Here is a 20286-nt window from a genome sequence, read left to right as displayed (position 1 = left end):
TAAACATTTTTGTTAGTCTCTAAGGTGCCACAGGACCACTCGTTTTTAAAGTTACAGACTAACACGACTACCCCTCTGAGACTTTCAAAGATGTTGATTTCATGAGATTATTTGACCCGCATTAGCCTGCTTTTCATCTCTGTGCTCTCTTCCATGCCACCCCAAAGATTTCTGTATACAAGTCTCTTCCAAAGGCCCATTTGGACTATAATACCCTTGGGAAAAGTTGATTGGTAATGGCAAGTTTCAGATTAGCTCTAAAGTGTGTGCTACCCATGCATGGCTAAGAATTTCTCTCATCTCCTGTCTGGAAAGCACGTGCCTCAGTGAAAGAGCATAGAATCATAGACTCTAGGGCTGGAAGAGACCTCAGGAGGTCATCGAGTCCAGCCTCACAACATTAAAGGGCCCAATTCATCACTATTGCACCTGTATAAACATGGAATAAAACAAAACGGGGGAAAGTGACCGAAATGACAATATCTGAAAAGTGGGTTTAAAAATCTCTTTAGCACCAGGACTTTCTCGTGTGCGCCCATTCTTTGGGATAACTTTTCTGTGCAGTTTGCTTTTGTGTTTTTAAAATTTAAGTCAAATGACTGAAGACATCTCACCAAGGTAAACAAAGTAAGGAGCGATGATGCTGCCCACCCTGGAAGACATGGAAGTAGCTCCAACTGCCATGTTTCTTACTATGGTTGGGTAGAGCTCAGCAGTGTAGACATACAGCATTGAAAATGCAGATGTGATTCCAAACTTTCCCAGCATCACCAGGAAGACAGACAGGGTGTGAAGATCTGAAAATAAAATTTAAAAATCAATAAAACTACATCAAGTTCCCATGTTTGTTACCTCCACTGCTTTTACCTCCAAAAGACTTAGTTTCCCATAAGAACATATAAGAACATAAGAACTGCCGTACTGGGTCAGACCAAAGGTCCATCTAGTCCAGTATCCTGTCTGCCGACAGTGGCCAGCACCAGGTGCCCCAGAGAGGATGGATCGAAGACAATGATCAAGCGATTTGTCTTCTGCCATCTCTCTCCAGCCTCTGACAAACAGAGGCCAAGGACACCATTTTATCCACTGGCTAATAGCTTTTTATGGACCTAACCTCCATGAAATTATCTAGCTTCTCTTTAAACTTTTAGTGTCCTAGCCTTCACAGACTCCTCTGGCAAGGAGTTCCACAGGTTGACTACACGCTCTATAAATTGTAGTCTTCTCTTATCATATCTATCCCCCCTTCCCTAGACTGTCCAGTTCATAACAAGAGCAGGCAGTTTATCCTGTACTTCCAGGACTTGGCTTGTTCTGAATCTGAGCATGTGCTTGAAATGCATTATGGCCCTGATTCAACAAACCACAAACACATGCTTAAATTCATCTCTAATCAGCAAAGCACTTAGGTTCCACGGTCTGAGCTAGTCATCCGACGCATAAACAAATCAATAGTTTGATATTCAGAGGTGCTGAGCGCCCACCGCTCTCAGTAAACTCAGTGAGAATTGCAGGCGCTCAGCATGTCTGAATAAAACCTGAAAAATCAAATCAAACCACAAAGGATTGAGGTTTAATGCAAATTTCACCCAGGAACTTTCTGGTTTCCAGCTTTTTACTGCAGCAGTTAGATGGCACTGTTGGATATATTTTATTTTTATGTGATGAATTGAAGCTCATACCTGTAGGCACCAACTGAATGAAGAGAACAACCCCTCCTCCTAAGAACAAGGTGCCAGCTATCGAATACCGCCGAGGCACGGTTCGGAGGAGCAGCCAGGCAATCACATAAGCTGGAACTTCAATAACAGCTGAGAGGAAGCAGTTAACATAAGGATTTCCATGCAAGTTGGGAGTGTTGAGTGACAGTCCAAAGTAACCAACTGATGTTAACATCCTGAAAGAGGCACAAAAAGATAAGTCTCTACAGTACTATCCAAGATGCGGTTTGAGAAACAGCACCATACCAAACATCGGCAGTAAGGGGATGGCTTAAGAATGTTGATAGCTATAGTTTCTAAGGTACGGCACTCACTTGACTGACATAACATTTGTCATTCACGGGTGCTTAAAAAAAACAACCCATGCACAGTCAAGTTTTGCTGCAGCAAGTGAAAGCATGAATGCTGCTTTGTGGCAGGAGTGCTTGACAAAGAGAAGCACACTCCTTGAGGGTGGAAGTATTTTGTCAAAGGTGTTGACAAACAGCGTTTGCACACACTGACTTTTAGCGACAAGGTTGTGTCGACACAGCCATGTTGCTAAAAGCTGCATAGTGTAGACAGTCTGTCTTTCATCCCTGTAGCTTCTTTTTGTACTAAAAATATACAAACATAATCCTCACCACAGAACCCCAACTTAACTCTCCCTTCCATATATAATAGGCTAAAAGAAAGGCACACTAGAAATTATTCATCATGGTGTTTCACTGGGATGCAGCCATTAACAGTGTAGTGAAGTGGGAAGTCCCGAAACACAGTTCATCTACAATCCTCTCGTTAATGAACGTCTCCTTAAAGCAAATTCTATTAAAATGCTTGACGTACTCATAAAAAGCTCCCCCGCAGCATTTGAATGCTACGATTCTGCATCAAAGAGCTGGAAGCAAAGGCGTCTGGTAGTCTAGACAGGGGAAGGCTTTGCCTTCCCAAATCACCTGGTATGGTTATGCCCACATTCCACCCCCAGAATGCCTGCTGTAGAATGCCTGCTGTAGACATTCTGGGGGCTGTAGTGTCCCCAGTGCTCACCCTCCCCATGCTCCTGGCTGGGGAGGCTGAGTGTGTCTCTCTCTTCCCTTCCCCATGGGGGAAGAGGGCACTCGGCACACTGCCCTGCCTCTTCCCTTCCTGTCGGGAGCGAGGTCTCAAAGGGTGCAGGGCTGTAGGTGGGGTTGGGGGCCTGCTTTCACCAGCCCCAGCTGCACCAACCACCCATGGCTGGAAGATCAGGTTTCAAAGGCTGGGGCTTCTCAATTTGACATCCAAAGGGAATGAGCCAAGTCGTCTAGATGGGAGGCAGTGAAATCTAGAAGAACAGCTCACAGATTGACAGTCAGCTATTAGGATTCAATTCTTGTTTTGCGATAGAACTGCTATGTGGCCCCAAGCAAGTTACTTGACCGCTTTTGCTACACCTCTAAGAAAGCAATATTTACCTCACACAGATGTTGTAGGGAAAAGGTTGCACGAGGTTTTTTTTAAACAGCAGCATTTTTAGTGCACAAGGTGCTGTATAAATGCTCATCATCACACTGACAGCATAAATTCGCATGCTCACATGCATACTTAAATGTACAAACCACTACCTCCCTAAACACAGATGCAAGCAGCTTAATGCAGGTGTTTGGACACCCTATGCAGATTCCCAGGTTTGAAATAGCCAGTCTTTCAAACTGGGACCTATTATAAAAAGCTACAGCAGGTCTCGCAAGCAGATGGTTTTGTTGTCCGTGAGCTTTAGGATCCCACATCCACTTACCACAAAAACAGTGACATAACAGTGATAACTGCAATGTTTTGGGTTCTGAACAAGTCCAAAATGTAGGCCTTCTGCTGCTGTTGAAGCTTCAAATCCTGCATCTGAGGGGAAAAGGAAAACTAAATATCCCTAGACCCAAGATAAGAGATCAATCTAATCCAGGAGACAAAATCTTAACACCCACAGATTTGGGAGGACAAAAGTTATGTCAATATAAGGGCAGAAAATACACAAATTGACTGCTACACAACCAATTCTGCAAAAGGCTTTCATAGAAATCTTGATTATTCTCTACCCCAAGCAGTAACTTTGACTTGTGACAGAGGGCCCCTCTAACATACCAATTTGATCTAAAAAAAAATCAGTCAGCAAGCCATCAAAAAAAAAAAAAAAAAAAAAAAATCTGATAGGGAAAGACTTGCACTAACTTTTCCTTCTTCATACTGTACAAAGGCACTCCCAGCACCGGCCTCAGTAACAAGGGTGGTTTCCCGCATACTGCCTGTTGAGAACTCTCTTTATTTAGAATACACAGATCAGTGTAAGACTACTCAGGCTCTGCTGCCTCTTGAGCAGTAGCTGGTTGCAAGAGCACATGGGAAATTGGAGCTCTGTCCTACACTCAGTTACTATGGTGATGATATTTACTATCTATCCCATGTTAGCAGGAGCTGAGACACCATTTGGAGCCGGAAACAGACCCTCTCCAGCTACACTATCATGAGCAGAGTCCTCTTTGTTGGGCTCAACGGATTCAGAGCCTGGAGGTAGGATTCCCACCTGAGACTTATACCCTGCCTCTGTCAGTAGTGGCCGAAAACGAGTATTGCTTAGTGGACTAGGATGAAGAAAGGATCTTGTGATTTCAGTGCAGGGCTTAGCAGACTAACGACTGATAGTAAGTTAGTGTCAGGTGAGGAGCCAGCCAAGGACTAAATGGCCGTAAAACAGAGCTACTCTCTCAGCTCAAGAGGACAAGGTTTCTTCACGCTGCCTGGGAGAACTGGGTTGCTACTTCCTGTTCGGCTGCCTAGAAGTTTTCACTTTCTAGGAATGTCTGTCTGGCACCGCTCATAAGCTTTACGGTTATTTTAGTAGAACACACACTGTGCAGGCATCATCCATCAGCAAATGTCACGGCTGACGTCAGGATCAGACTTGTGCCATTAGTGTGGGGAAAAAAAAAGAGTGGCTGTACTGCTACTCAGAGGCATGAGGCAGTGAGGAAAAGCAGACTTTCCAACTGGAGCCAGAAAAAGTTTGTTAAAGTATCAGACATGCATCTGATCTACAGCTATAAAATAAAGGAAGTGCTTTTCTCTCACAGCGTTAATTGGTAAAATTCCTACCCCCAGAACACATTTTCTTTTTGAGAACAAATCTTAAGCGGCATAACCGAAAACTCAGGGCCGCATTATGACTTTCGTGGGCCCTAGGCACTTTTGCTTTCATGGGCCCTTCCCACCATAATAATATCAATATTAAAAATTATTTTTAATAAAACTTTAAATACTTCAACCTTTTTTCCCCTGTTTTAGGCAAAATTTAATAGATTTTCATGGGCCTTAAAAGTTTAAATTTTTTCAGATGTGAGAAAAAAAATTAAAACATTTTCTTCGACCCTAAAAGTTCATTTTTTTTCTTCTGCATTTAAAAGAAATTAAAACATTTTTGTAGGCCCCTAAAAGTATCATGGGCTCTCGGCACTGTGCCTAACGGATAAGTCGGCCCTGCAAAAACTAAACAATGTTTGAATCATTTATGCTGACAAGTTCATTAAAGAACTTTTTTTTTTTTTGAGATAAGTCATAACATGTTTTGTACTGGGCTGTGGATTTCATGGAGCTTAAAATGTGGCTACTGATATGAAAACAATACATAGAGCCTCATGTAAAGGATATCTGCAAATGTAATGGATACAGATGTGTGGGAGTGAAACCAAGGATCATAGTCACTAAAAACATACGTGCTTACCATCTGATTAAGCGGAGTAACTAGCCGGCTATTGTAGTCACGGAGCTAGCCAATAGGGTGAGGGACCTCCAGCCCACAGGCTACATGTGCTTCATCAGGGTTAGCTGCTGGTGGGCTGCAAGATGGTTTGTTTACTGAGTGTCTGCAGGCACAGAGCCCCTGCAGCTCTCATCTGACATGGTTCAACATTCCCGGCCAATGGGAGCTGTGGGAAGCGGTGGCTTGAGCTGCAGGTTCCCCACCCTTGCATTAGAGGGAGACAAGATCTCAAATGCTAAGTCACTGTATTACGTGTGGTTTTGTGCTGCAGCCAACATTTGCATGCCAACAAGCTTCTGGGTCTAGGCTTTCCCCTTATAACTAAGAGGATTAACCAAGAGATATCATTCCTACAAAAGCACTAAATCTTCCTAATTCAAATGGGATCCTTTTACTACCAGATCATTATTATGTGTTTTCTGGGTTTTTTTAAACCCCACACTCACACACAGAGCCAACAGCGCACTAAATCAGAGAAAAAGGGCTACCTAGCAGTGGAGCAACCGGACTGTTCACACACTATACGTGTTTATTATTTAAGGGCACTTTTGAGGGTGCCATTTAGGGTTGTGCAGGGACTGCCAGGGTCATCAATGAAGCCTTGCTTTCTTATTTGGTGCCTCCTACTAGTAGGTGTACATATACATTACAAATCTGGGTACCAAAGCAGCTGCTCTACATACAACCTCCCATCAGGATCAGCTACACAGAATATCAGCTGTCCATAGTGCATCCAAATGAGATGAAGATAAATGTATTTCAATTTCTCATTTTTCTGAAAAAAACCCTCAATGAATCGTCTTGCAGCACCTTAGAGACTAACAAAAAAAAATGTAGATGTAGAAGAAGTGGGCTGTACCCACGAAAGCTTGTGGTACCATCTACAGTTTTTGTTAGTCTCTAAGGTGCTGCAGGACCATCCATCGGTTTTTTAAGTTTTTTCAGCGACAGACTAACAAAGCTATCCCTGAGTCATTTTTCTGAGTGAGGCAGCAGTATTCTAATGACTGACACTTTATTACACCGATGAGACAAGCCTGTCCTGACCAGAAGCCAGAGAAAGTCATGGCTGAAAAATAGAGATCTCACTGCAAAAATAAATATCAACTCCAATTGTGTGTTCTCAACTTACTGTCGCAAATGAGCCATCACCAATTACCTCGTGTCACAACAAGTACTGAACTTGGGCAATTTACTAGGCAACTAGAGATGGACCCGGGCTTGGAACTGTGTGATGTTCTAACTTCTCAGAATAATATGGAAATGAATTGCCTCAGCAGAGAAATAGCAAAGGCGGCTCAGTAGCAGATAAAACCACAAAACTGTAGGGCTGGAAGAGACCTCGAAAGGTCATATAGCCCCCCTCTCTTAGCCCCCCCCACAGTTGGGGCAGGACATATGAAAATATATTCGACTTATAAGAATAATATGGAAATGAATTGCCTGAACAGGGTAATATAAAGATTGGCAAGCAGCAGGTCAAAATCCCACAACTGTAGGGAGAAAGATCATATCATTCATCTCTTCCCCCTATCTCCAGCCAGTTGAGGAAGTACAAATGAAAATGTACCTCTCTGGAGTCAAACAGCATAGCTGGGGCCACAATGCCATTTGTTTTAGCAGCCTTTCGGATGATAGCTTCTGCCTCTTTAAATCTTCCCTGAGAGATCAGCCATCGGGGAGATTCGGGAATGAGCCTGCAACAAATTTCAGAAGGACTTGAATCAACATTTCCACAATGATCACCACTGCTGACTTAAACATCTTTATTAAACACACTTTGGGGTTGGATTTTCCCATCTCAGTGACAGATGATTTCCTGAGGTAGGGTCCTAGCCTCCACACAGATAAATATGTGGGTCATTTTACCCATATGACTAGTATCACTGACCTCCCATGTTGAAGTACTTGCGGGACTGAACCCTCTTGCTATAATTGTTTCTGAAATTAGTTGTTTTCTTGTTTTTTTAAGGGGATCATTAAATTCCATTATAGAGAAAGAAGTTTTAGTAAACAGCAAAAATATTCATTGTTAGCATAATAAAGCATATAAACAAGTTATTCTTACAAAGCTGTATACAGCACACAGATGTGTATACAGCACACAGACTTGTGGCAGATATAGCTAAAGGGCAGTGCAGACACATTTAAAGGCTACTTGCCATAGAGTTTTTAATTCAACCTTTAGAACACAAATCTGATCAGGCTAAAAGAAGAGTATCTGCGCCATCTTGTGGCCATGACTGTATCTGACATGTAAAATCTAAACATGATAACGTACATTGATATCAAACACAGGCAAGAAGGACATGCCTCTCCCTCCCCATTTATTTAAATCTCTAAATACTTCAATACTAACAACTGCTGTCTTGCTCAGCTTAGTCAGTGGTATTTTCCCTCTCTCAGATCAGGCTGCCGAGATACCTTGCTGACCTGCAACATCCACTGCTAGATCCCTTCTCAAAGAGTTGATTCACATTTTTTCTCCTACCACTGCATTTCTTTAAAGGTCAGTTCTTGACTATGAGTGCACAGACTGTAGAAGCAAGGGATACTTGGAAACCCTTTGGAGCCTCTCTTATGAGCTTTTGACAGGATAGTTCTTATTTCACTGTATAAAAGTTATTAAGTAAATGCATTGGTAAGTAAGAGCAATGAATGCCACTGGCAGGCACTGTGCTAGCTTCCCTTACGTACCTCAGCTAATACACCTCAACCCCCACCTGCAACCTCTCCAGTCCCAGACCCTGCAGTGGAGGATGAGAATCAGGATATCTGCATGGATGATTTTCAATGCAGACAAACAAGAACTAGGCAAAACAACGAGAAATCCTGTGGCACCTTAGAGACTAACAACAAATTATAAAATATAATGAGCTTTCGTGGGGACAAGCCACTTCCTCAGATGAGGTGAGTTTGAGTGGAGAAAAAAAAAAGAGGGGGGAACCTTCAGAATAAGGAGAGAGAGGGAGGGAAAAAAAAAGTACTTGTCAATTGTAGCGCCTGTGCTAATGAGGCCAGTTGAGGGGGCAGGAAGTGTCCCATCCTTAGCTTTTGATCAATTGGGTGTTGAATGTAAGGAAAGCTGGTTTTGTAATACGTCATCCAGTTCAAGGCTTAGTTCAGGCGAAGGGAAAGTGTCAAATTTGCACATGAAGGTCAATTGCACACTCTGTCTAGTTGGCTTGTGAAATTGCTTTGTAGAAGAGCGGCGACTTTTAAATCCATAACTGAGTGCCGAGGCAGGTTAAAATGTTCCCCTACAACAGGGGTCGGCAACCTATGGCACACATGCCACAAATGGCACGTGAGCCGATTTTCATTGGCACGCAAGCCTCCCTGCCGGAACTATATGCCGACCACATGGGACTCTCCCAATTTTAACTGCCTCTGATGGGGCCCCCGGTCAGGCCACGGCACCTCCTCCTCCTCCAGTCCGCTTGTTGGTACAGCGACCACTGCCGGGGGAACCAGGCAGGTCCAAAGTAAATCCAGCGGAGCCACTCCCGGACCTCCATGCCTTGGAGCTGTTGCTTCAGCCCCGGTAGGGGCAATGCGGAACCTGGCTAGGGCACTGTGGGGTGGGGCGCTCTCGGGCTTAGCAGGTGCGCTGTGTGCTCCTGCTCTCTCCCCCTGCCCCTCTCCACCCTGCTGGGGGACCAGTAGCGAGGTGGGTCTGGTGGGGAAGGTCTGGGTTTCTTCACACCCCTCCCACTGAGCCAGGACCGCCACTTCGTGGGGTGGGGGTTGCTCCCTCCCTTCCCACCTCGCTGGGGAATGGCAGTGCACTGTCTGGAGGCTTTCCGGCTGCAAAGGGGCATGAAGCCAGGTAAGCATCCCCCTCCATGCCCAGACCCCAAGCCCCAAACCCATTACTCACTCCCCTCCCTCCGCCAAGATCCCACATCCCTAGCTTGCTCTGACACCCTCCCTTGCTCTTGCACCCTCCCTCTAGGGCAGAAACCCTGCCCCAAGGCCCCTCCTGCACCCTCCCTCCTGGCCAGACACCCTACCCCAAGCCTGTTTCTGCACCCTACCTCCCACCCAGACCCTGCACCCCCATCTCTATCCCACTCACTGGCAGCCCTGTCCTGCACACTGAACCCCTCATTTTTGTCTCTACCTCAGAGATTAAGGGGATCCACAAAACCCACTAACTCCAGAACCGCAGAAAAGTAAATCTAGCCTACAGGAAGCCCTGAACCTCAGTCCTCCCTGTCCCTTCCCCTCACCCCATGGGGCTAGAGCACCAGAGGAGTGAGGAGTCTCAGTTGAGGGCCACATCGGTAAGGGCTGGGGGTTTTGGGAGGAGTTTTTGTGTTTCTCACTTGTGTGGTCCTCAAATGATTTTTCTGTGGGTCAGTGGGAACCCAAAAAAAGGTTCCCCACCCCTGCCATAAATAAAGAAAACATTGAAACCTTTTGTGTTGGACATAAATTCATATTTTACTTTATTAAAATGAAGCTTGATAAACTAATACGCGAAAGTTAAAATGCTTAATCTGTTTAATAATTTAAATTAAACCGTTCTTCCTAGCTGCAGCTAGTTCAGAAAATATGGTCACTGTACCTAGCCTGCCCCTGCCAGCATGCAGCCCCATAAATAGAAGCGAATTAGTTAAAACATGGAACACCACTTCTGAAAGGCTGCCAACTCCTATCCCACAGGTTTTTGTGCGTTATCATTTCTAATATGTTTTAGATATTAGCCTTTAGAGGGATTTATACTCTAGCAACAGTCAGCTTTTTCCAATGGAACTTTTTGGTTCAAATACTGACTTTTCCTCCATTGTTTCCACCAACAAAAGCAAGCAACCCCACACTGAAGTCAAGGCATTTCAATAACCAGGGCTCGACGAAGTATTGAATCTACTCGCCCGAGGCGAGTAGATTTCAGCTGGGCGCCCTATTCATTTGCGGCGCATGCACAGTGCAATGTGGGTCTTGCGCATGCACAGTGTGGGGCTGGCGAGTGGCTTTCGCCGCCGTTTGTCAAGCCCTGTCAATAACTAGAAGCATTATTTAAAATACTACTCCTGAGAGGGACAAATATCTGACTACTTCTCAGTGCTGTTGATAGCAAGCAGGCACTGGAAAACATGTTTATTGCACACTTTCAGCCAAATTCAGCGAGCAGTATGGTATTTCACACTGGGGAAGGTATAAGTCTGGTTTGTTTTACTTAACGATGCAATAAAGACATTGTTCTTTCTAAGGTCTTAATGTTTCATAAATGAGGCTTTTCATACTGGAAGTGCAGAACTGTACTTTGGGGAAGTGAGGCAAAGTTTGTTTAAATTAGGGTCAGTTTAAAAAAGAACGGAGGAGGGTGAGCAAAGGAGAGAGACCAAAAGACAAAACAAAACATCAAGAAGCAGAGTGTGAAATGGTCAGAGTTAAGGTGAGCCAGATGAAATCCATTAGGGTTATGTTTTCAAAATCTACTACGACAGCTGCATACAAAGAGAAACAAAAAGCAGGGAGAATCTGTTAAATTGTCATTGCCAAAGCCTGTTGCTGACATCTCCCAACCGGCAAAACAGGGAAAAGTACAAAAGTAAGGGTCTGGGTTAGCATGCTTATTAGTACTTACCTCCCTCAATGACCTAGAGCCAGTTAGTGGCTTGCCTGCATTCCCTTCAAACCCTGTGATTTGTGATGGATCTGCCTGTCCCCATAGGACCATATTCTCCTCACCCCGTGATCCAATACCAAGAGAGGCTTTAGTGCAAGTCCATGGATTCATCTGCACTACAGAAATAATGAAGCCGAGGGCACCAAACCTGAATGGCACTTGCAGGGCGCAACACTGAGCAAGGAGCTGGGACCACCCCCATGAGACAGGAGGGCAGGTTGATTCTTTGGCCTTCCCCTACCCCATGGCCTCCACCCTGCCCTAGGACTACGGTTGCACTGCAGAAGGTGGGGCAGAAGGTGCTGCTGTGGGTGGGTGGATGGTGCTCCTCTGCCCCTGTTGCTTCAATTAAAAAAATCAAGTCCACAAAGTCAGTACAGTGCTTAAAAGGCTACATCCAACCCTGCTCACTACACTGGCTTCCAGCTTGGGGCTAGTCGGTCATGTTCCTGGGCAAAGCGGGAAACAGCTGTCTCCTGCCCATCTCCGCTCACCTGACTGCCACAGCCAAGAAAAGAAAACTTACTTTCAAAGCAGGCCCTGCTACAGGGGCTCTTTAGGTCTTCACAGATGCTCACTCCCTTGCTGGGAGATCCAGAGCTCCAACACATGCCAGCTCCAAGTTGGCTACAGACACCATCTCCTTTGATCTTGGCGGTGTGCTCAGCCAGCTGGGATTTAATGGGAAAGAGGCTGGTGCAGGGGGTTAGTAGCAAGGGAAGGGAGAAAGGAGCAAGGAGAAGAAAAGTGGGGAAGAAGAGGGACAGATCCATAGTGCCAACAGTGGGAAAATGTGTGTGATGGTTTCCACTGCTCTAGGAGAAACCTCTTCCAAAGGGTTGTCAGATTCTTCCCCACTTTTGATTTGTATAAATAATATTTTGATAGGTATAAAGCACACGGGGTCAGAGACCTCCAAGCTCCAGGAAGACAGGTCAGAGTGAAGTCAGTGGATTCTCCAGCCACTAAAAGCCCAATAGGACTAGACACTCCAAATGGCGGGGAGAAAAAAAGAACAGGGTGGAGCCAAAGAAACCATGGACTCCTGCTCAACTAGCCTAATAAAACTGCAAGAGGTCATGGTGCTCGTGTAAATCCCACCCTGCACAAGCTGCTGACCAATACTGACCCAGCGAACTTTTCCTGGGGCTCTGTTTGCCTGAATGCATTTAAGGTATGTACTTTGTTGTTTAGTGCGCTCTCTCGTCTGCTGTACCGTTTCCACAACGCATGCCAAACAAACACACATCTGATCACGGCACCAAATTTTGTTTTGGAGACTATGCCTTATAACTATGGCGACCATATTTTCTGAACCAAAATTAGGAACACATTAGCCACATCCCCTGACCCCCATTAGCCATGCCTCTGGAGGTAACACTCTCTGGGTATGTCTACACTACAATGTTAGTTAAAACTAACGGATGTTAGTTCGAACTAACATTCATAGGCGCTACACTAGCGCTCCGCTAGTTCGAATTTGAATCCAACTAGCGGAGCGCTTAGTTCGAACTAGGAAACCTCATTTTACGAGGATTAAGCCTAGTTCGAATTTACTAGTTCGAATTAAGGGGTGTGTAGCCCCTTAATTCGAACTAGTGGGAGGCTAGCCCTCCCCAGGTTTCCCAGGTGGCCACTCTGGCCAACACCAGGGAAACTCATCTGCCCCCCTCCCGGCCCCCTTAAAGGGGCACGGGCTGGCTATGGTGCCCGTGCCAGGTGCAAGCCTGCCAGCACCCAGCCAGCAGACCCTGCACCTGACACGGCACAGAGCCACCCACCCGATGTCCCCCAGCCCACCCTCTCTTCCCGGGACCAGGCTGGCGGCTCCCGGGAGCTTGCCCGGGACCGCAAGAGGTGGGCACCTTCCTGGGCTAGTGCAGACATCGTGGACCTCGTCCACGATCTCCGCACTAGGCACAGGAAAGTGGCCGTCTAGGGCAGGAGAGCTGCCAGCCTGGCCACCCAGGAACAGGTGTGCATGAAAATCAAGGGGGTCCACGGTGACCCCCGACCCTGAGCCCTGACCTTACAATGGCCGTACTGGGTCAGACCAAAGGTCCATCTAGCCCAGTAGCCTGTCTGCCGACAGCGGCCAACACTAGGGACCCTGGAGGGGATGGACCGAAGACAGTGACCAAGCCATTTGTCTCGTGCCATCCCTCTCCAGCCTTCCACAAACTTTGGGCAGGGACACCACTCCTACCCCCTGGCTAAGACTACTCCATGGACCCAACCTCCATGACTTGATCTCCCTTCCCTTTCAACTCTGTTCTAGTTGTAGCCTTCACAGCCTCCTGCAGCAAGGAGTTCCGCAGGTTAACCATTTGCTTTGGGAAGAACAACAACTTTCTCTTACTAGTTTCAAGCCTGCTACCCATTCCTTTCATTTGGTGTCCTCTAGTCCTTCTTTATGGGAACTAATGAAGAGCTTTTCTGAATGCACCCTCTCCACCCAACCCCTGCTTTTAGAGACCTCTATTCTGTCCCCCCTCCGTCGCCTCTTTTCTAAGCTGAACAGTCCCAGTCTCTGTAGCCTCTCCATCTGGGACCTGTTCCCAACCCCTGATCATGTTAGTTGCCCTCCCCTCTCCCAGCCTTTCTCTTCCCCTCTCCCACCTCCTTTTCCCAGTCTCCCCCAGATTTGTTCAATAAAGACAGAGTCAATGTTGGAAGAAAAGTTATCTTTATTTTGTACATCAGGAAGGGGGGCTAGGGAAGGGTAAGTGGAAGGAGGTGAGGGAGGAATGGGGTACGAGCCCCCGATGGGGAGGACTGGGCTGGCTCTGCGGGTTTCTGGGGGTGGAAGCTCTCCTGCAGCCCCCCGATTGCCCCCTCTCCCCAGATGGCAGCCTGCGGCAAGTGCAGCCGGTCTGATGGCCGAGTGCTGTGATGTGCCCAGTGTGGGTACTCCGGGCACTCCAAGCCAGGACTGGTTTTCAAGCGGGGCACCCCTGAGAACTGTCTGTCCGGGGTGGGGGTCGGGTCCCTTTAAGCGCAGCCCTCGGCTAGCCTGAGACAGCATTTCCACGCTCTAAGTCCTCCTCTGATGCCCTGCCGGCACTGCTTCCGGCCATCCTTAAGCCCGGTTCAGGGTCCACTCAATGTGGACATGCTAGTTCGAATTAGCAAAACGCTAATTCGAACTAGTTTTTAGTTCTAGACGTGTTAATTCGAACTAAGCTAGTTCGAATTAGTTAATTCGAACTAAGCTAGTTCGAACTAACTCTGTAGTGTAGACATACCCTCAGGGTCAAGATGGACACATGACCAGAAGTAAAAGGTGTTGTGTGATCCCCTAAGAACTTTTCCCACCATCCTCCCACCAAATCCCCCTCACGCAACTATCCTGCAACTGCATTAACCCAATGTGTGTGACATTAACTCGGGGGGGGGGGGGGGGAGGGCTGGGGGAAGTGTTCCCTCTAAGAGTTTCCTCCCATGAGCAGAATTAATTGTGTGTTGTGCACCAGTATTGAGTTCATGTGGCTTGTTTGGATGTGCCACTGTGGCACCCAAGTTATTAATAAATATCTTATAAACCTCTACGTTTTCCCTCTGTGCCCTGTCTCCTCCCCTTGCTCCATCAGCTCCCCTGGTGCCTGCCGTCTCCCAACCCCTCTCCTCTGCTGTCCTCACTCCTACCCTTCTCACTCCTCTCAGCCCTCCTGGGACCTGCTTCCCTGCACCAGCTCTTCTCTCCTCCCCGTGCCCACTCCTCCAGTAGCCCCATTCTGATCCTGTGAGCTACCCCTCCTCATCTCCTCTCCCAACACCTCCCTCACCTCTCGCCTCTGGTTCTGATCTCTCCCCTGCAGGTATCTGTCTTTCTGCTTCACCCCCAGAATCCCCTGGCACCTGCACCTTCCCTTACCCCTGCACTCTCCTGGTGCCTTCCCCTTCCCTCCCCTCACTGCCCCTGCTCCCCTTGCCCTCTTTTTCCCTGATGCCCACCCCCCTCACCACCCTCTGTCCCAGTTCCCCTCATGCCCTTCTGTGCCCTCACACATGACTTGCTCTATCCCTGCCTTCCTCATGACCACCCCTCCTTTCAATCCTTCTCACAGAACCGCCTCTCCCCCTCTTGCTCCCAATGCCCTTCTCCTCTCCTCTCCCAGCATCACCCTGTCCCCTCCCCGCTCCCACTGACACCTCCCCCTCCTGCCCTTTTCCTCATTGTCTCCACTTGGCCCCCTGGCATTTGTCTCTCCTCCATGCTGTCCCTTGGTGCCTTCCCCTTTCTTCTCCTGCCCTGCCCCCTCCCCTCAGCACAAACCCCCTCCTCTCTCACCCTCCTTTCCCCTAGTTCTCTGAGCTCCTCCCCCACCTTCTGCCTTCCAGTTTGCGGGACTGGAGTCTGTGGTTGGGCCCCAGAAGTCCCCGCAGCGCCCCCAGTGGCTTCCGAGGCAGGACCACTTGCTGGGCCATGTGGTGCTAATTTTACTGCAGTCCCTGCATCAGCTGTGGTTCCCATTAGCAGGAGCACGGGGGAGGGAGCCTCCACTGCCCCCAGACCCAGCATGCAGAGCACGGCAGAGCAAGCGGGTCCGTGCACTGCTGCTTCCCCAGTGGGGTGGGAAGGGGCAGGGGGAGAAAGGGCCGTGCAGAGAACGCACTGGCAGAGCCCAAACGTAACCCGCTCTGCAGCACTCCAGCCGGGCTCTGCGTGGTCTCTGCTGGGACTCTAGCAGCCACTCCCAGAAGCGGCTTGCCAGGTTTATCCCCCTCCCCCTCCAGCAGCAGCAGCTACCTGTGGATGGAGGAGGTGGCATAGCTGGGCTGGTGGTCCTGCAGCAGGAGGGAAGAGCCACGGGGGAGGGGGGAGGGGGACATGCTAGATGGCAGCGCATGCCACAGGGGAACTTGTCGCTCCGGACACTGTGCACCACCGGCAGCAGCTCTAGGTGCCCGTGCAAAGCACCAACGGAGCCACTTACATGCTGGATGAGGCAGGACGTTGCTGCTGCACCGCGCTAGCGCTGGGTGTCTGAAGGTGTCCCTGAGGGGTGGGGGGGAAATGGAGGTGCCATTTGTAGCCGGATCCCAACGGGTTTTCTGGGACATTTGCGCATCCTTTATCGGGACACCGGGACAGAACCCTTAAATCCAGGACTATCCTGGAAAAAAGGGGCGTATGGTCACCATACTTATAACCCACCTATGCAAGGACTTGGATAAGCTCATCAGAACTCCTTTCACTCAGCTGGCATGGGAACTTAGAAGGTGGAAATACCAGTTTTATAACTGTACATTTGACATTTCCTTTAGACTAAAATTCCACTTCAGCCTTTATGCTAGGCAAGTCAAGACTTCGTTTGTTTTTGAGGAGGTGATGGTTGGAAAGTTATTTACTATACAGGACTGGTTTCCCGAAAACTATTTTATCCCAGCAGCATGCATTGGTTTTACTTTGGCTACGTCTTCACTTGCTGTGCTGAGATTGATCTTCTGGCATTCGAGTTATTGGGGGGGCTAGTTAAGACCTGCAAAATCAAATGCCGAGAGCGGCTCCAGTCGGCGCTAGTACTCCTCACAGTCACGAGGAATAAGGGAAGCCAATGGAAGTATTTGCTCCCATTGACCTCCCTCTGAAGATGGTGCCAAGCTCAGCTTAAGGTAAAATGATTCCAACTACATAAAAATACATAGCTGAAGTTGCGTAACTTAACCTCATCTTCCAGGTCCAGGTTAGATCTGGCCTTCAGTAGTGAAAAATCTTTGCAAGGAAAAGGCATAAAGGGATTCTGAAATGTCATTTTTAGGATGAACTAATTGGGGAGACTGCTCTGAATTTGTGAATGCTGCATGGATTAGCAGAGATGCCCATGAGATGCCTGGTTTGCCAGAGTGGTTTCATGCCACATGGCTGACTTCACATTCCAAAAGTAACATACTGAAGGGTTACATAACAATGACACAGGAGCTGTGAACTGTTACAGCCTCTCATCCACACAGCTGGTCCTGGAAGAGTTGTGGCATTTGGTGCAGATACCATCTAGACAGCAAGTAAGATTAGCATTCGGAACTGCTGACAAAGGATCTGTTATGGTCTACTGGGTTCATCCCAGTTTATTTGTTGGCTTTTGACTTGTTTTCCAAGGCCATGTTAGAGGAACAAACGCCTTGCTCCCTGAAATCCCCCAAACTGTGACCAAACTTTGCAGGGGAAATAAAACAGAAAGAACAATCGAATACTAGTCTGAATGGTAGAGCTGAGACCTTTTTTCCTCACTCCCCATATGCCTTTCACATCTCTCTCTACTAAGGAATTGGATGCACCTGGGACACGGGACCCAAGATGTAATGATTCACTAAGATGATCATATTAAAGAAAATGACTTCTGTTGAGGCCCCAATACTGCAACATGCTTGACAAGGGTGCACTGTGCAAAGCCCTATATATGGTAGTAGCCATAAATATTGAACAAGTTGCTAAATCTGTCTCTAAGCTAGAACCCTGGACTCCAGTGAGCCTGCTGGGCCAAACATCGAGTTTCTGGCTTCCCTACCCCACTACTCTTCCTTTGTTTGTAATGACTCAACATCGCGCCAAGGTGGTGAGACTACAAGTGAGTTATAAAAAAGACCAGAGTAATTAAAGAGCAAAAAGATCCATTAAACTATAGAGCTTCTTTTCCTTCAAACACAGGGTCAAATCCTTCCAAAGGAAGATGCACTGGATATTAAGCTAAACATATGATCTGAGCCAGAAGGCCAAGCAGGAATACAAGATGCTCATTACAGCCTTACAGCCATAATATCACAGATAGTTTAAAACATCTCCCCTGCCCTTATCCAGCTCTCTCAGACATAAATATTGCGTGTTGCAAAAGCAAATTGTCTGGGTAGCATTTCAATAAAGAACGTCTTGCTGCATTCCAATGGTATTCACATAGAAAATAGGCTTCTACAAAAAGGAAGGAAGGAAAATTGGAAGGAAAAGTTTGTACTGTATAGTACAATGCATCCAGTACCAATAAAAGGAGATAACAAAAAAAGGTAATAGAGTTTGATGTTAAGAGTACGATAGTCTGGAAAGAATTTCCAAACATCCCTGGAAAGTCAGCATAAGACAGACTCAAGCAATGTCAGCAGGGCCCAGGACACAGATAGCTTATCTTAAAGCTGGCTGAAAATGTTTTATCTTCAAGGCAAATCCCTTCACTCGGCAAGCACAATACCAAAATGTGAAGAGAAAAAGAATCCACAGCAATTATAACCCACAATGGTTATTTCACAATTCATACCAAAGGCTATCAGCTACACGTGGGACTTTCTGAAGCTGAACGCCTTGCAATACAATTAAACTCACCACCACAATGGAATGCAGAATACCCCAGGAACAGTAAGAGCCAGGAGCAGCATCCGCCAGTCTCTGATGAAGTAAGCAAACAGTGGCAGCAACATGTAGCCAATTGCAAAAAATATGCAAACTCCTAATGTAGAGAATATAATACGAACTGATTTGCCAAGAATTTCTGTGCCTGTTCAAAACAAGGGAGTTTGAATTAGCATTTTAATTCTTTTTTTGTAAAACCACGTCTAAATATTTTATCACAATTACAAAAAGCAGCTCAAACAATCTTCCGAACAGAGTCATTTCCCTTATAACACTAAAGGGACATGGTCAAGGAGTTGTGGCCCAAAATAAGACTAATGTATAATATCTACTGCTGTATTTCTCTTTAGCATGAGGATAATCGGGGGGGGGGAAGATAAGAGGAAGAGGGGACAATCTTCCAGATTTTAACTGTATTTGAGATTTCAAAGTTGCCACACCATTACTGAGTAATTAAAAGGGCACCCACCATTTCTGTGGAAACCACTTCTTTAAGGGTATGTCTACACTAGGAAATTATTTCAAAATAACTAAATTTGAAATTAAACTGCAGCAAGAGAGCTTTAGGTTGGACATTAGGAAAAAGTTCCTAACTGTCAGGGTAGTAAAACACTGGAATACATTTCCCAGGGAGGTTGGTTGAGGAATCTCCATCTCTGGAGATATTTAAGAGTAGGTTAGATAAATGTCTATCAGGGATGGTCTAGACAGTATTTGGTCCTGCCATGAGGGCAGGGGACTGGACTCGATGACCTCTCGAGGTCCCTTCCAGTCCTAGTATTCTATGAAATAACTCCAAAGTAACTATTTGAAAGAAGCTTATTCCCCAAGCAAAGCAGAAGTACAGATTTCTAAATAACCAGCCCGTTATTTCAAAATAATGGGCTTGATAGTGTGGATGCGGCACTTGTTATTTCGAAAGAAGGGGGATGGGGTTATTTTGAAATAACTCCCTAGTGTAGACCAGGGCTTAGTGCCCTCTGCTGGTTCTGCAGAAGCAGATCACAAGTAATACAAAGCTATTTTCACACTAAACACATTCCTCATGACCACGTCTGTGATGATATTGCAACGCCAACAAAATAAATGGTCCCCTTTTTTCAGAGCTTTGTTTTACCACCCTTCTGAATTCCTGCACTGCTAGCATCAGGACATGATTAACAGACAGGACAAAAGTAGGAAGAGACTTAAATTCTTAAGGCCACCTCTCCACTTGAAGCAGGTTGGATGCTTTTGCAGTTAATCCTCCGGGGTTTGATTTTTCGAGTCTAGTAAAGACACGCTAAACCGAATGCTGAGGGCACCTCCCAGAAAAAAAAAAAAAAAAAAAAATCGGTGCAAGGTACATCGACTCCAGCTACGCAGTTTACGTACACAGTTGCGTCTCTTGCTTTGATTTTCTCCATCGGTGTTGAACTGGCCTAAAAGAGTATGCTGCCATCGCAAACACTGGGGATGTTAAGAGAAAAAGCAGCTGGCAGTATCCTTTTAATCAAGTCTTCTGGTTAATTTCTCCCAGCAATTTTTAAGTAATTTGGGAACAAAAAATAAAGGCTATGCTGTGGAGGTTTATATTGAAACATAGCAATCTCTGAATACACCAGGATTAAAGAATTGCCCTATTAGGTATATGTCCAGTGTCCCGTTTTCAACAGCAGTCAATGGCAGATGTTCTGGAGGAGGCAGATTCTCCCTAAGTTGCAGTTAGTGCTGTAGAATATCACCTTGAAGTTGAGGACAGCAAATCTCTCTCACTCCAATCAGTTATTACGCTGAATCACGAGAGCTGAGTGACCCAAGAATTTACATTTCAGCCACA

At 46.6% G+C, this 20286-nt stretch overlaps 1 protein-coding gene across 1 annotated transcript in view; it reads right to left on the bottom strand.

Moving 5' to 3' along the window:
- SLC22A4 (solute carrier family 22 member 4) overlaps positions 1–20286 on the bottom strand; it is an 83070-nt gene that overhangs the window by 15814 nt on the left and 46970 nt on the right. The window contains exons 4-8 of the mRNA XM_075900352.2: positions 18441–18612; positions 7064–7190; positions 3481–3581; positions 1683–1897; positions 615–797 (exon numbers count right to left, since the gene is read on the bottom strand). Of these exons, the coding sequence (XP_075756467.2) occupies positions 615–797; positions 1683–1897; positions 3481–3581; positions 7064–7190; positions 18441–18612 (798 nt within the window). The remainder of the gene's footprint in view (positions 1–614; positions 798–1682; positions 1898–3480; positions 3582–7063; positions 7191–18440; positions 18613–20286) is intronic.

Source organism: Pelodiscus sinensis, chromosome 16 (genome assembly GCF_052426305.1).
Source record: "Pelodiscus sinensis isolate ZL-2025 chromosome 16, ASM5242630v1, whole genome shotgun sequence".
NCBI lineage: Eukaryota > Metazoa > Chordata > Testudines > Trionychidae > Pelodiscus > Pelodiscus sinensis.
Note: the sequence above shows the minus strand (reverse complement) of the source record. Positions and strands in the feature narration are given on the sequence as shown.